This window comes from Octopus sinensis, linkage group LG9, assembly GCF_006345805.1.
Source record: "Octopus sinensis linkage group LG9, ASM634580v1, whole genome shotgun sequence".
NCBI lineage: Eukaryota > Metazoa > Mollusca > Cephalopoda > Octopoda > Octopodidae > Octopus > Octopus sinensis.
In genome coordinates, this window is record NC_043005.1 from 103,712,991 (window position 1) to 103,730,345 (window position 17,355).

The following is a 17,355-nucleotide window of genomic DNA, read 5'->3' on the forward strand; positions in this document are numbered from 1 at the left end:
AAGAAAGCTGGTGCCCTGTATTGCTTGTTTCTTCTCTTCAGTTTGCTTTCTAGAACTGCATTCACTTTCTGAGACGATTTTAATTCTATCGTGCGATAACTTCATGGAAATTATACCAGCCTGATATACATACACACATATATATATATACATGTGTGTGTGTATCTGTGTCTGTGTGTGAATGTATATATATATATATATATATATATATATATATGTGTGTGTGTGTGTGTATATATGTGTGTGTATATATATATATATGTATATTTATGTATATATATATATATGTATATATATATATGTATATATAGTTGTATATATATATATATATATGCATATATATATATAGATATATATACATATATATACATATATATACATACATATATATACATACATATAAGTATATTATATGTGTGTGTGTGTGTATAAATATATTATATATATATATATATATATACATATATGTATGTGTATATATATACATATATATATGTATATATATATATATATATATATGTGTGTGTGTATGAATATATATATATACATATATGTATGTGTATATATATATCTGTACACACACACATCATCATCATCGTTTAACACACACACACACACACAGAGTCTCACTCACATATTACACACTGACACAGACACACATTTTCATACACTCACAAATGCACACATGTCAGCACCGTCCCACCATCCCCTAGTGTTAGCGTGAGAACGGTGCATATTATATCTGCTGGGAAATCTCGTTATTTAATTAACACCAAGGTCAGTCATTGCACACACATGTGCACGCATCGTTGCAAGCCTTGCAACACAAATAACAACATGCTTTCTCTCAACTAACATTGTTTTGTAAATGCATAGTTAAGGGAGCTTTTCTGTTTCTTTGTGACGCATGTATAGGTGAGACTTAAGTAACGGCACACTCCGTTGTGTGAATGACTATAAGTATACTAAAGTTATTCTACACTGAACACTTCTCGTACTTTTTTTTATCATGGTTGATACAAAACATACACACATAATTAGCATAGAAGACAGAAGTGTGTGTGCATGTGTATTTGTATCAGTATTTATTAATATGCACAAACATGCATATATAAGCTGTATATAAATAAATGTATAAATATACATACACATATATACATATATATATATATATATATATATATGTGTGTTGTGTGTGTGTGTGTGTGTGTGTGTGTGTGTACATCATCATTATCGTTTAGCGTCCTTTTTCCATGCTAGCATGGAAAACGGACGCTAAACGATGATGATGATGTACACACACACACACACACACATATTATATATATATATGTTATATGTGTATGTATATTTATACATACATATACATTTATATATACACACATATTATATATACATATGCACATATACATTCATGTACATTTATATACATTGATGTACATATCTATATACACATTCATGTATGTATCATTACATATATATATCTATATCTGTTTATCTAGACAGACAGATAGATAGATAGAAAGGCATATATCGATATATATATATATATATATATATATATATATATATATATATATATATATTCACACACACACATATACATGTATCAATACACACACATATATATATATCTGTGCATGTGTGTGTGCTTAATCAGAAGTGATGTTCCAAAAGTGACAGAAGGGCCAAGAGTTTGGCACATGGCACTTATCAAAGAGACATGATAAGTGCCATGCATGAACATTTTGGCCCTTGAGTCACTTTCGTAACTTTTCTGCCAAATTATGAAAAAAAAAAAAAAAAAAATTCGCGTTGAATTCTATCTCTCCTGTTTGTTCCCCAAAACTATACATCACTTTAAACACGTACAAAGTCTGTACTATATTCTACAAGAATTCCGACAACAATACCTATCACACGAGTTTTTATTTCCAATTCAATTTTTACTGAAACAGGCCACCACTGGCAGTTTATCAATTTCAGCAAAGTATATTCTGGTGTCGAGAGTTACCGAGTCATATTTTGGAAACTAAAGCAATTGAGAATGGGAAACGTCAACTTACTCAGCCAAAACATGTCTAACACTTAAAAAAAACACACAAAAAGAAAAAAAGGAAAATAAATAAAGATCTCAAATAATACTATGGAAATGGAAGTCACTGAAGTGGACACACAGGAGGGATGACTGCTGATACTGATGCTGACACGTAACGCAACTGCACAGAAGTATGTGCTGCGTGTGGGGGGGAAATTTAGACATAGTAGAAGATAGCTAAAGGTAATAATTCAATATTTCTGATTATCATCTTCCTCTTCAGTGCATCATTATATTTCACCTTGATAGGTGGCAAGTTGGCAGAATCGTTAGCACAACAGGTGAAATGCTTAGCAGTATTTCGTCTGCCGCCACATTCTGAGTTCAAATTCCGCCGAGGTCGACTTTGACTTTCATCCTTTCAGGGTCAATTAAATAAGTACCAGTTACGCACTGGGTTCGATATAATTGACTTAATCCGTTTGTCTGTCCTTGTTTGTCTCTTCTGTGTTTAGCCCATTGTGGGTAGTAAAGAAATAGGTATTTCGTCTGCGGTTACGTTCTGAGTTCAAATTCCGCCGATGTCGACTTTGCCGTTCATCCTTTTGGGGTCGATTAAATAAGTACCAGTTACACACTGGGGTTGATATAATTGACTTAATCCGTTTGTCTGTCCTTGTTTGTCCCTTCTGTGTTTAGCCCCTCGTGGGTAGTAAAGAAATATATATTTCACCTTGTTAATGCTCTGTGTTTAGGTGACTACGCAATGACACCTTCCAAATAACCCTTTCTATAGCCCTCAAATTTTGTGGGAAGGGGCCAGCTGATTACACTGACCCTACTGCTTCACTGACATTTATTTTACTGATCCCAGAAACATGGAAAGCAAAGTCACTTCTGCAGAATTTGAACTCAGAACATAAAGACAGACGAACAACTGCTATTCATTTTTGTCTGGGGTGCTAATGATCCCGCTGGTTTGGGCGTATACCATCCAAATAACGACAGGCACAAGAAATACATACATAATTTACATTATTTACATTCAAAGGATCTTTGTCCTCATCTTGTTTGTTGTTAACACGTTTCAGCTGATATACCCTCCAGCCTTCTTTAGGTGTCTTGGGGGAAATTTCAAACCTGGGTTCTCATTCCTAAGGTATCCTGCGATGTTATTATTATTATTACTATTATTATTATAATTATAATTATTGTTCATGTCAATGCTTGGAATCGAACTCGGAATCTTGAGGTTAGTAGCCTGTGCTCTTAACCATTACGCCATATGCCTGTGGGCATATGGCGTAGTGGTTAAGAACTACATATTGAAACTACAAGAACTACATATTGAAACTACAAGAACTACATATTGAAACTACAAGAACTACATATTGAAGAAATAGTAGCAAATGTATGTATACGAATATTTGACACAACAAAGGACTGCATTTTACCGGCAGAGGGACAAGTGGGTCTACCTCTTCCACAGGTTCCCATCATCAAAATCAATATATAATAGATACATATTTTGTCAATACTGAAAAGATGAAGAGGAAAACTAAGGTTTAGAGGAATTTGAGCTTCAAATGCGATGAAACTAAATACCTATTTCTTTACTACCAACAAGGGACTAAACATAGAGAGGACAAACAAGGACAGACAAACAGATTAAGTCGATTACATCGACCTCCAGTGCATAACTGGTACTTAATTTAACAACCCTGAAAGGATGAAAGGCAAAGTCGACCTCGGCGGAATTTGAACTCAGAACGTAGTGGCAGACGAAATACCTATTTCTTTACTACCCACAAGGGGCTAAACACAGAGAGGACAAACAAGGACAGACAAACGGATTAAGTCGATTACATCGACCCCAGGGCGTAACTGGTACTTAATTAATCGACCCTGAAAGGATGAAAGGCAAAGTCGACCTCGGCGGAATTTGAACTCAGAACGTAGCGGCAGGCATTTCTCCCGGCGCGCTAACGTTTCTGCCAGCTCGCCCATGAAACTAAGTACCGTGCAACATGAAGGGAGCATCTCACTCATTCCAACCACTCGAACCAAAGACAGCTTAACAAAAATGTTATTCTGCTACAGTACAACAATAACGGTAATGAATGCATCAACAAATCTCAGTGGACTGGAATACATTTTCATGTTTTTTTTTCATAGCAAAACAGAAAAAGAGTATGGCTGGACTTGAACCTACAATCTCAGTGGACAGAATACATTTGCTGTCCCCTCAGCAAAATATACCAGTAATTAATTTAATATATCAGTCAGCTGCCTGACAAATACTACAAATAGGAGACCTATTGAGTCAAGTACATGAACATCGAAATAAATATCAAATGGAAATGGTAGTTGTGATACCTGTGCCGGTGGCACGTAAAAAGCATCATCCGAACGTGGCTGATGCCAGCGCTGCCTTGACTGGCTTCTGTGCCGGTGGCATGTACAAAGCATCAACCGATTGTGGCCGCTGCCAGCCTCCCCTGGCACCTGTGCCGGTGGCACATAAAAAGCACCATCCGAACATGGCCGCTGGCAGCCTCCCCTGGCACCTGTGCAGGTGGCACGTAAAAAGCACCCACTACACTCACGGAGTGGTTGGCGTTAGGAAGGGCATCCAGCTGTAGAAACACTACCAGATCAGACTGGAGCCTGGTGGAGCCTCCTGGCTTCCCAGACCCCGGTCAAACCGTCCAACCCATGCTAGCACGAAAAACGGACGTAAAACGATGATGATGATGATATAAGTTTAGTGAACATAATAGTTAATGTCTCTGATTTCATTCCATTGTTTAATAGTTAATTGTATTACAAATAATATGTGGTGTGCATCGTAGATTGTCATTGATTTTGTTCCATAGTCAAAGCTTTACATACGTCGGCCATAACAGAAATAATAGAAAAGATCACAAAGTTAGTTTATTTTACTATGCCTTTGTGAATTCTTGATTATTTCCAAAGTTAATTAAAACACATAATTAGTGTGTTTCATTAGAAGTACAGGAAGGAAAAGATTAAAGGAAAGGGAAAAAAAAAGTACTTACAGTTATTTCCACCTTCATCTGCTGATTCATCTGTACCAGATGAAGATATAGTTATGGGGTCATCACCTGAAATAATAATGGTCATGAGATGAAAAATCATTTAAACTGATGAACTAATTAATACTGTACATCAGCCTTTCCAAAGTTTATTCTGAGGTATTACTTTACTGATAGAGGCCTTACTTGGCATCATCCCTTTTTTAGTCACCACTTACACCATTGAGGGACATGGCATGTCGTTTTTATCACTGAGATACAGATGAAAATGTAATTCAAATAGAAAAATGGTTTATTAATACACAAAAATTGTTATAACTCTTGCTGTTATTTAACTCCAGATCATCAGACCCTAATTGGGTAGGTCTTTAAACTCCAGATCATCAGACCCTAATTGGGTAGGTCTTTAAACTCCAGATCATCAGACCCTAATTGGGTAGGTCTTTAAACTCCAGATCATCAGACCCTAATTGGGTAGGTCTTTAAACTCCAGATCATCAGACCCTAATTGAGTAGGTCTTTAAACTCCAGATCATCAGACCCTAATTGAGTAGGTCTTTAAACTCCAGATCATCAGACCCTAATTGGGCAGGTCTTTAAACTCCAGATCATCAGACCCTAATTGAGTAGGTCTTTAAACTCCAGATCATCAGACCCTAATTGAGTAGGTCTTTAAACTCCAGATCATCAGACCCTAATTGAGTACGTCTTTAAACTCCAGATCATCAGACCCTAATTGAGTAGTTCTTTAAACTCCAGATCATCAGACCCTAATTGAGTAGGTCTTTAAACTTCAGATCATCAGACCCTAATTGGGCAGGTCTTTAAACTCCAGATCATCAGACCTAATTGAGTAGGTCTTTAAACTCCAGATCATCAGACCCTAATGGGCAGGTCTTTAAACTCCAGATCATCAGACCCTAATTGAGTAGGTCTTTAAACTCCAGATCATCAGACCCTAATTGAGTAGGTCTTTAAACTCCAGATCATCAGACCCTAATTGAGTAGGTCTTTAAACTCCAGATCATCAGACCCTAATTGGGCAGGTCTTTAAACTCCAGATCATCAGACCCTAATTGAGTAGGTCTTTAAACTCCAGATCATCAGACCCTAATTGGGCAGGTCTTTAAACTCCAGATCATCAGACCCTAATTGAGTAGGTCTTTAAACTCCAGATCATCAGACCCTAATTGAGTAGGTCTTTAAACTCCAGATCATCAGACCCTAATTGAGTAGGTCTTTAAACTCCAGATCATCAGACCCTAATGGGTAGGTCTTTAAACCCAGATCATCAGACCCTAATTGAGTAGGTCTTTAAACTCCAGATCATCAACCCTAATTGGGCAGGTCTTTAAACTCCAGATCATCAGACCCTAATTTAGTAGGTCTTTAAACTCCAGATCATCAGACCCTAATTGAGTAGGTCTTTAAACTCCAGATCATCAGACCCTAATTGAGTAGGTCTTTAAACTCCAGATCATCAGACCCTAATTGGGCAGGTCTTTAAACTCCAGATCATCAGACCCTAATTGAGTAGGTCTTTAAACTCCAGATCATCAGACCCTAATTGAGTAGGTCTTTAAACTCCAGATCATCAGACCCTAATTGGGCAGGTCTTTAAACTCCAGATCATCAGACCCTAATTGAGTAGGTCTTTAAACTCCAGATCATCAGACCCTAATTGAGTAGGTCTTTAAACTCCAGATCATCAGACCCTAATTGAGTAGGTCTTTAAACTCCAGATCATCAGACCCTAATTGGGTAGGTCTTTAAACTCCAGATCATCAGACCCTAATTGGGCAACTCTTTAAACTCCAGATCATCAGACCCTAATTGAGTAGGTCTTTAAACTCCAGATCATCAGACCCTAATTGGGCAGGTCTTTAAACTCCAGATCATCAGACCCTAATTGAGTAGGTCTTTAAACTCCAGATCATCAGACCCTAATTGGGCAACTCTTTAAACTCCAGATCATCAGACCCTAATTGAGTAGGTCTTTAAACTCCAGATCATCAGACCCTAATTGAGTAGGTCTTTAAACTCCAGATCATCAGACCCTAATTGGGCAGGTCTTTAAACTCCAGATCATCAGACCCTAATTGAGTAGGTCTTTAACTCCAGATCATCAGACCCTAATTGAGTAGGTCTTTAAACTCCAGATCATCAGACCCTAATGGGTAGGTCTTTAAACTCCAGATCATCAGACCCTAATTGGGTAGGTCTTTAAACTCCAGATCATCAGACCCTAATTGGGCAACTCTTTAAACTCCAGATCATCAGACCCTAATTGAGTAGGTCTTTAAACTCCAGATCATCAGACCCTAATTGAGTAGGTCTTTAAACTCCAGATCATCAGACCCTAATTGAGTAGGTCTTTAAACTCCAGATCATCAGACCCTAATTGGGCAGGTCTTTAAACTCCAGATCATCAGACCCTAATTGAGTAGGTCTTTAAACTCCAGATCATCAGACCCTAATTGGGCAACTCTTTAAACTCCAGATCATCAGACCCTAATTGAGTAGGTCTTTAAACTCCAGATCATCAGACCCTAATTGAGTAGGTCTTTAAACTCCAGATCATCAGACCCTAATTGGGCAGGTCTTTAAACTCCAGATCATCAGACCCTAATTGAGTAGGTCTTTAAACTCCAGATCATCAGACCCTAATTGAGTAGGTCTTTAAACTCCAGATCATCAGACCCTAATTGAGTAGGTCTTTAAACTCCAGATCATCAGACCCTAATTGAGTAGGTCTTTAAACTCCAGATCATCAGACCCTAATTGAGTAGGTCTTTAAACTCCAGATCATCAGACCCTAATTGAGTAGGTCTTTAAACTCCAGATCATCAGACCCTAATTGAGTAGGTCTTTAAACTCCAGATCATCAGACCCTAATTGGGCAGGTCTTTAAACTCCAGATCATCAGACCCTAATTGAGTAGGTCTTTAAACTCCAGATCATCAGACCCTAATTGAGTAGGTCTTTAAACTCCAGATCATCAGACCCTAATTGAGTAGGTCTTTAAACTCCAGATCATCAGACCCTAATTGGGCAGGTCTTTAAACTCCAGATCATCAGACCCTAATTGGGCAGGTCTTTAAACTCCAGATCATCAGACCCTGATTGGGTAGTTCTTTAAACTCCAGATCATCAGACCCTAATTGAGTAGGTCTTTAAACTCCAGATCATCAGACCCTAATTGAGTAGGTCTTTAAACTCCAGATCATCAGACCCTGATTGGGTAGGTCTTTAAACTCCAGATCATCAGACCCTAATTGAGTAGGTCTTTAAACTCCGGATCATCAAACCCTAATTGGGTAGGTATTTAAACTCCAGATCATCAGACCCTAATTGGGTAGATCTTTAAACTCCAGATCATGGGTAGGTCCTTAATCGTATGTTTCTTTCATGACCATTCCGTCTTGTTTTCAGTTTTAATATGCCTTACACTATTCTAACCAATGTATGTTTCCTTTTCTAGGATTTGATGAATATTCTGGTGCTAATTCCAGAAGGCTGTACAACCATATAGACCTTACCTCATTGGCTCATATTGGAGTTTGCTGGTATTCACTTGACTAGGAACCGCACCTGTTTTTTGTTCATATTCCCCAAAGATTTCTAATCTCCCCCTCTCTCTCTCTCTCTCTCTCTCATACACACAGAGTTTTTTTATATACACAATAGAGAAAGACTACTCAACACATGGATTACAATATATTTATTCAGTTATATCAGGCTATTCCATATTTAACATTGTGTGTGTGGTTTGTATTGGAGGTGATGGAGTGGATAGCGTGGGTGTGTGTTTGTGTACATGCATTCATGTAAGTGTTTTTATGTGTAAGAAATATGGTCATTTAATTTAAATGATGCCCATCTATAAGGGGAGATGAACTAAGCCAGAGGTCAATGACCATCTATCAAAGCCATAAATGCAATGCAACCCCACCAAGGATTTTGAGTGTAACATTCCTGACTCTCTTGGCAGCCCCTACATCTGGCTGTCTCTTTCAGACATATTAGCTTAGCCTTTCTTACCAGCCAAAGAGACCCAGGCCACAGAAACCTTCGGTAAGAGTGCGAGGGTCTCGGAAAATGGCTTAAAGTGTTTGTTTTGTTCTCATTTTGTATGTGTGCAGTCACACACACACACACACAAATATATATGATCTGAAATTGTTTGCTTAGGGGCCTTTTTGCCCTTGTTAGTCAATAGATAAGTGCTTTTGTAACAGAGAATGTTCCGTCTGTGGCTAAAAATTATTTTAACACTTATTTCTAGCAATGCTGGTGCTTACTTGCACCCTTAGTCACTTTTAATGACATCTGTACTTGTACTTGTACCATTTGGTTTTGAATTGCGACTAGCCCCTTTAATAATATATATGTGTGTGAGTGTATATATATATCATCATCATCATCGTCGTTTAGCTTCCGCTTTCCATGCTGGCATGGGTTGGACGGTGCAACTGGGGTTTGTGAAGCCAGAAGGCTGCACCAGGCCCAGTCTGATCTGGCAATGTTTCTACGGATGGATGCCCTTCCTAACACCAACCACTCCATGAGTGTAGTGGGTGCTATTTACGTGCCATTTGCACAGGTGCCAGACAAGTCTGGCAAACGGCCACGGTCGGATGGTGCTTTTTACGTGCCACCGGCACGGAGCCCAGGCAAGGCTGGCAACGGCCACGATCGGATGGTGCTTTTTACGTGCCACCGGCACGGAAGCCAGTCAGGGCGGCACTGGCAACGGCCACGTTCGGATGGTTCTCTTATGTACCACCAGCACTGATATCCCAGCGACAATTTCCATTCATGTTGATCAATTTTGATTTTTGATTTTTTTCATTTTTGATTTTATATATATATATTTATATATATAATATATATATATATAGATATAGATATATATATAAAACTTAAAAGATGACCTCAAAGTTTCACTAAAGGTATTTTTTTTCTAAATACAAAGCACTTTTGCAAAGCCAAAGACCACGTCTGTCAAAATACTGAAGTGAGTGTCATGTCTAAATAAATTGAAAATAAATTTTATTCAACATATTGACTCCTTTATCCTACAGAAGCATTATGTGTCTGCACATTTCCTTCTTACATCTAACAGCACCATCATTTAAATGGTCATTTTTCAGACATTCAATGATGATGATGATGATAATAATAGATGTAAGACGCAAATGTACAGACATGTAATACATCTGTAGAATAAAGTATATTATTTTACACACATACATACATAGTTAGTTAGTCAGTTAACTTTTTGGCTCAAAAAGCAAAAAGCAAGGCCATGTAGAGGGACATGGATTTATGTACAGGGTGGTGTTCATGTAAAGAGTTCAGGCCACTTGTGGTCAAGGGAGACTTTGAACCAAGCGGTCGTCGGCATCTTCACCATCTCGTCCGGCAGCTTATTCCACGGATCCGCAACCCGGACGTAGAAAGCCCCTCTCCTTCGATTGAGATGAAATCGTCGCAGATAGAGCTTTTCAGAATGACCCCGCAGCCGTCGCTCTGGAGCAGGAGTGAAGAACAGCTCTTTTGAGAGGTTACACTTTCCGCTTATATACATTCAAGTAAGGTCATTGCAAGTGCCACTGGACTGGCTCCTGTGCAGGTGGCACATGAAAAGCACCATTTGAGCATGACCGTTGCCAGTACCGCCTGACTGGCCCTCATGCCGGTGGCACATAAAAGAGCCTACTACACTCTCGGAGTGGTTGGTGTTAGGAAGGGCATCCAGCTGTAGAAACTATGCCAGATCAGATCGGAGCCTGGCGCAGCCATCTGGTTCGCCAGACCTCAGTCAAATCGTCCAGCCCATGCTAGCATGGAAAGTGAGCGTTAAACGATGATGATGATGATGATGATACATATATATAGTAACACAAAGGGAGAAATTTCGATTATCCCATGTGGTGAGTTGTAATGCAAAAAATATATCTTTATATATAAAATTGAAGTCGTGTGTGTGTCTGTCTACTCCGATTTAGATTCCTAACTACTCCCACATTTTGCGGTGCAGTTTAACCAAAAGCGGGTATCTTATAGTCGTGATTTATATCGAGGTCTTCTGGGTATTAGCGCGCATCTACGATGAGTCTACGATTTAAAAAAAAATTTACTATCATTTTTCTGCATTTTTAATGCATTTTTCGCTCGGTTTATATAAGGGAAGTAACTCTCTAAAAATGCTTATATAGTTATTTCCCTTACAAACCCGAGCAACGCCGGGCGATACTGCTAGTATATAAATAAAAGAAGGAAAATACACACAGTTTACATAGTTTTAATGTATTTTTAAATGTAAGACACTGAACAGGTAGAAATATTAGCATGCCGGACAAAATGCTTAATGGTCTTTCGTCTGTCTTTACATTCTGAGCTCAAATTCCACAGAGGTCGACTTTGTCTTTCATCCTATCAGGGCCGATAAATTAAGTACCAATTGTGTACTGAGGTCGACCAAATTGACTGGCCCCCTCTCCAAAAATTTTAGGCCTTGTGCCTTGAGTAGAAAAGAAAAAAATATTATAAGGTGGCAACTGGCAGAAATGTTAGCATGCCAGGCAAAATCCTCAGCAGTATTTTGTCTGTCTTTATGTTCTGAGTTCAAATTCCACTGAGGTCAATTTTGCCTTTCATCCTTTCGGGGTTGATAAATTAAGTACCAGTTGCATACTAGGGTCAATCTAATCGACTGCCCCCCCCCTCCCTGCAAAATTTCAGGCCTTGTGCCTAGAGTAGAAAACAATATATTTTTTAATGTATTTTTAATATATTTCATATTGTGTTTGTCAACCAGTTTTGCTTTTGCTAATCCATGGCATTGAAACTATTATAATTTCATATTTTCTTAATTTCAATATCATGATTATTGAAAGCGAAACCAGTCGAGAAATACAAAATATATTAAAATACTAGCAGTATCGCCCGGCGTTGCTCGGGTTTGTAAGGGAAATAACTATATAAGCATTTTTAGAGAGTTACTTCCCTTATAGATGCCAATTCGGGCTTTCTTAGCCATTTCTGTTTTGGTGGCTTCAAGCCATGAAGTCGTTGTTCTAAAAGAACGCTGGTCTCCTTGACAACGCTTTACGACGTTGATTTCCTTACACTCCCTTCCCCACAGCTTCACAAGAGAGGGAAGAAGGGGGAGAAGCAAACAGGTGCCGGTGTGACCATGGACGCCAACTCCGCCGCCATCGACACACGAAAAATTATGCATTAAAATGGAATAAAAAATGATGTTAAATTATTTTTAAAATCGTAGACTCATCGTAGACGCGCGCTAATACTAAGACAGGCTCGATATGAATCACGACTATAAGATACCCGGTTTTGGTTAAACTGCACCGCAAAATGTGGGAGTAGTTAGGAATCTAAATCGAAGGGGACAGACACTCACACAACTACAGTTTTATATATATAGATATATTAAAACTATGTCAAGTTTGTGCATTTTCCTTTTTTTCATTTTACATATATATATATATATATATATATATATATATATCAAGTTGAGTGAAAAGTAAGCAATGTTTTGAACCATGAAGAATGTGCACCAGTTATGTGCAGCGTCTTGAATTGTTTTTAAACAATTTTTTGGAATTGTCTGATAATACAGACATAGACTTGCCTGAATGCATCAATAAATTAACATTGATGTTTTTCCCACCATTGTTACAATCATCTGAAATGGAACTGTCAAAGTGTGATATTCAAGCAATTTTGCTATTCAACTTCAAAAAAGAATGTAAAGCAGTAGAAACTGCTCATGATATCAATGAAACATTTGGTGAGGAAATGACCAGTGAGTGGTCAGCTCGAATATGGTTTAAATGATATCACAGTGGAGACCTGAGCCTTGTAGATCGTGAGCATAGTGGACACCCATCTGTCATCAATGACGGTCAATTAAAGACCATCATTGAGAAAGATCGATGTAAAACCATTTGAGAACTGGCAAAAGAACTTCAATTTATCCAGAAAACTGCCAGCAACCATCTGCATGTGATCGGAAAATCAAAAAATGCACAACAAATGGATACCACACGATTTGAATGAAAATCAGAAAATACAGAGATATGAAATTTGCTCATTGCTTCTTCTCTGTAACTAAACCAATCCATTTCCTGACCGTATTGTAACTTGGGATGAAAAATGGATTCTTTACAATAATATAAAATATTCTTCGCAGTGGTTGGACCAAAATGAAGCACCGGAAACCTTCCCTAAACCCAAGCTCTTCAAAACGAAGGTTAAGGTGACTGTCTGGTGGTGTACTGCTGGATTCATCTACTATAGCTTCTTAAAACCTAGAAAAAAACCATTACTGCACAAACTCATTGCCATGGAATTGCCAAAATGAACAAAAAACTGCAACTCCTCTGTCCCACACTGGTAAACAGAAGAGGGCCAGTCATTCTTCATGACAATGCTCGACCACACGCTTCATTAATGATGCTCCAGAAGTTGAGGGAACTTGGCTATGAAGTTCTTCTCCACCCAGCTTATTCACCAGACCTCTCTCATACCGACTACCACTCTTTCAAGTATCTTGATATTTTCCTGCAAGAAAAGGAGTTCAAAAATCAAACCGATGCTGAAAGTACATACAAAGTGTTCATCTCCTCCAGAACTCCAGGTTTGTATGTTACCGGAATAAACAAACTTGTAACTCAGCAAAAAATGTGTTGATTGCAATGGTTCTTACTTTGATGAATAAAATTTCTGAATTGTTGAAATATATTGCGATGAATTTCATGTTTCAAAACACTGCTTACTTTTTACACACACAGTTCAGTATGTCTCTTCTACTATGGCCCCAGGCTGGTCAGAACCTTGTGAGTGAATTTGGTAACCAGAAACTTAAAGAGGCTAGTCATATATACATACAAACATACATACATGTATATGTATGTGTGTATACACACATATATTTATATTGACTTAATGTGACCCATGTATGTATGAGTGTGTGTGTGACAGAGAGATAGATAGATAGAGAGAGAGAGAGAGAAAGATAGAGTATGTGAGTCTGTCTGTGTCTTCTTGTCTTGATATCATTTAATGTTGCAAATGGATGCCATTCATTTCCAATATCCTGTGAAAACATATCTAGCCATAAGGAAATATTAGTCCCTTGGAACCAAGTAGAGGGTTGGCAACAGGAAAAGCACCCAACTATAGAAAATCTGCCTCAATACACTCCATCTAATCCATACAAGCATAGGAAAAGTGAACAGTAAAATGATGATGATGATGATGATGATATGTTAGTAGAAGATAGAATTATAAATTTTTAAGGAATTCCAAAGAGAATGTCACAAAGTAGTTTCTGTTTAATAACCGAAGCCAGTGGTTGCCTTTACTTATAAGCGTCAACTTCATCCAACCGTTTATCAGTCTGTTCTTTCACACATCTCTCTGTCTCTCTATCTATCTCTCTGTGTGAAGGGTCTTTGTCAAAAGAATTTGTAGTGACGCTGTTTTGGAAGTTTTCAGCGTGCATGCACAGAGTTGGATTACTTCTAGTAGACCGCCGGAAGTTCCTTCATGCGCATGCGCAGAGAACTGCAAACAGAAAGTTTTCCTGCTAGAGCGGTCTTTTTTGTAGCTGCAGCCCTATCGAGTGGACACGACTCAACCTTTTCTCAAGGGAAAACCTAACACGTAGAGAAGCCCCCTTCTACGTGGGAACGGAGACAGCATTTTGGCTCACACAAGTTAACAATTGTGAATAGTGTTATGGACTTGGCTACTGGTTCGCCCTGAAGAAAATGTATGTGTATATATTTTATTTGCGAATCCAGACGAAATAAAGTATTATTTATTGCTGTTGAAGATAGTCGAAGTTTTGGTTTTCCTTTCGACACAATTGAATGTAACAGGATAAGACCGACACCCCTCAAGTGTTCCTGAGACCTTCATCCTGTTACAAATTCATGCCAGCTACTTTTACCAAACTATTAAGGTTTGAGGACTTGAAAACAAAACCATTGCCAGTTTTCAAACCTTCACAGCTGTTCCACTTTTCAACCAGGACATAACACCAACTGCCTATTAGAAGTTAAGTTAATTATTTTCATGTAATTGCTGAACTTTCCCTATGTTGTTGCTGACAAGTAACACGGTATGGTACTGAAGATGGTAAAATACCCTACCCCTGCTTACACACGACCAATACACAGCCATATGTGTGTGTGTGTATGGAGAGAGAGACAGTCAGACAGACAGACAGGAAGAGGGGTGGCTCACACGCACATACACGTGGCGGTATATGCTGAAGTACTTCTAAAAAAGAAGCCGTTGAGGAAATTTCAAAAACGAGTAAACCTGAATTACTTCCCCGGAAAACAAGGGAAATTACTCTTGTCATATTTAAATTTTGGATTACTGGGACTTCCTTTTTGAGAATTACTTGAAGCTGCCTACCATTACGTGCAATCAATAACGCCAGGCAAATCCCTCTCTCTCCTCCACCTACACACACACGCATATGTCAATGCTTTTACGTTGTAATAAAATCAAATTTTACGCTGAACTAAAGGATTACTTAATACTTTTGGTAGAGCACAAATTTATCCTTCTTTAACAAGGGGAGTATTGACAGTAACTTCGAAGATTCGGCCAGCTAAACCACCATACGACTATTTTATGACGGATTAGCTAACCATTACTTCGAAGTCAGCATATGTATGTATGTGTGTATGTATGTTGTACTCTTTTACTTGTTTCAGTCATTTGACTGTGGTCATACTGGAGCACCATCTTTAAGTCGAGCAAATCGACCCCAGGACTTATACTTTGTAAGCGTAGTACTTATTCTATCGGTCTTTTTTGCCGAACTCCTAAGTCACGGGGACGTAAACACACCAGCATTGGTTGTCAAGCAATGTTGGGGGGGGGGCAGACACAGACACAAAAACACACACATATATACATATATACTTTGATACTTTGATAGGTTTCGGCCATTATTGGCCCAGGCCATGTCTAACTTAATAGCACCACCTGGTACGACAGGATTCTTTCAGTTTCCGTCTACCAAATCCACGCACAAGTCTTTGGTCAGCCTGAGGCTATAGCAGAAGACACTTGCCCAAGGTGCCACGCAGTGGGACTGAACCCAGAACCATGTGGTTGGTAAGCAAGCTACTTACCACACAGCTACTCCTGCGCCCATATATGTATATATATATATATATATATATATATATATGAAGAGAGAGAGAGAGAGAGAAGGGGAGGGTGAGAGAGAGCAACAAACTACGTGTGTAAAAACAAAATAAGTACATCTCAATATCGTTGGAAACCAAAGACTAAATTTATGAAATGACACAAATGTGGGGGGGGCGCGTTACCAAAAACATCACCGCCATTCTATGAGCTTACCAAAGTGTGATGCTATTTCACACCAAAACCAGTCAGAGAATAACGACCACATTTTTAACATGGGGAATGCTAGCTGTTATAGGTGAGGTAGAAATATAGAATGGTGTCAACTCTCCACCTGAATTGGTTATATTTTCATGCGAATTTCTTTACAAATTATATGTGCCGGTGGCACGTATAAAGCACCATCCGAATCGTGGCCGATGTCAGTGCCGCCTCAACTGGCTTCCGTGCCGGTGGCACTTAAAATGCACCAATCCGACCGTGGCCGTTGCCAGCCTCGCGTGGCACGTAAAAATCACCCACTACACTCACGGAGTGGTTGGCATTAGGAAGGGCATCCAGCTGTAGAAACATTGCCTGGAGCCTGGTGCAGCCTTCTGGTTTCCCCGATCCCCAGTCGAACCGTCCAACCCATGCTAGCATGGAGAACGGACATTAAACGATGATGATGATGATGATCTTGTCACAGACCAACATCTATTATCTATATTAGGAGTCACCACATATGTCCTAATTATATACAACACCGTGCACCACTGTATTATGAAAGTAACTATACAGAAAAGTAACTGTACAATATTGTACAATACAACTGCTTGTCATTGGTATACAATAGTGATTATACAATGGTAAGAATACAATGTCTTTGCTATACATAAGTCTGCGAGCTGGCAGAAGCATTAGCACGTCGGGCGAAATGCTTTGTAGTATTTCGTCTGCCGCTACATTCTGAGTTCAAATTCTGCCGAGGTCGACTTTGCCTTTCAACCTTTCGTGGTTGATAAATTAAGTTCCAGTTACGCACTGGGGTCGATGTAATCGACTTAATCTCTTTGTCTGTCC

The 17,355-nt window shown here is 38.8% G+C and overlaps 1 protein-coding gene across 5 annotated transcripts in view; it reads right to left on the bottom strand.

The window, feature by feature from the left end:
• The window catches only part of LOC115215684 (caspase activity and apoptosis inhibitor 1), a 187,609-nt gene that overhangs the window by 132,489 nt on the left and 37,765 nt on the right, over window positions 1-17,355 (bottom strand). For all 5 annotated transcript variants that reach the window (XM_036506210.1, XM_036506211.1, XM_036506212.1 and 2 more), the window contains exon 5: window positions 5,098-5,163. In XM_036506210.1, coding sequence (XP_036362103.1) covers window positions 5,098-5,163 — 66 coding nt within the window. The remainder of the gene's footprint in view (window positions 1-5,097; window positions 5,164-17,355) is intronic.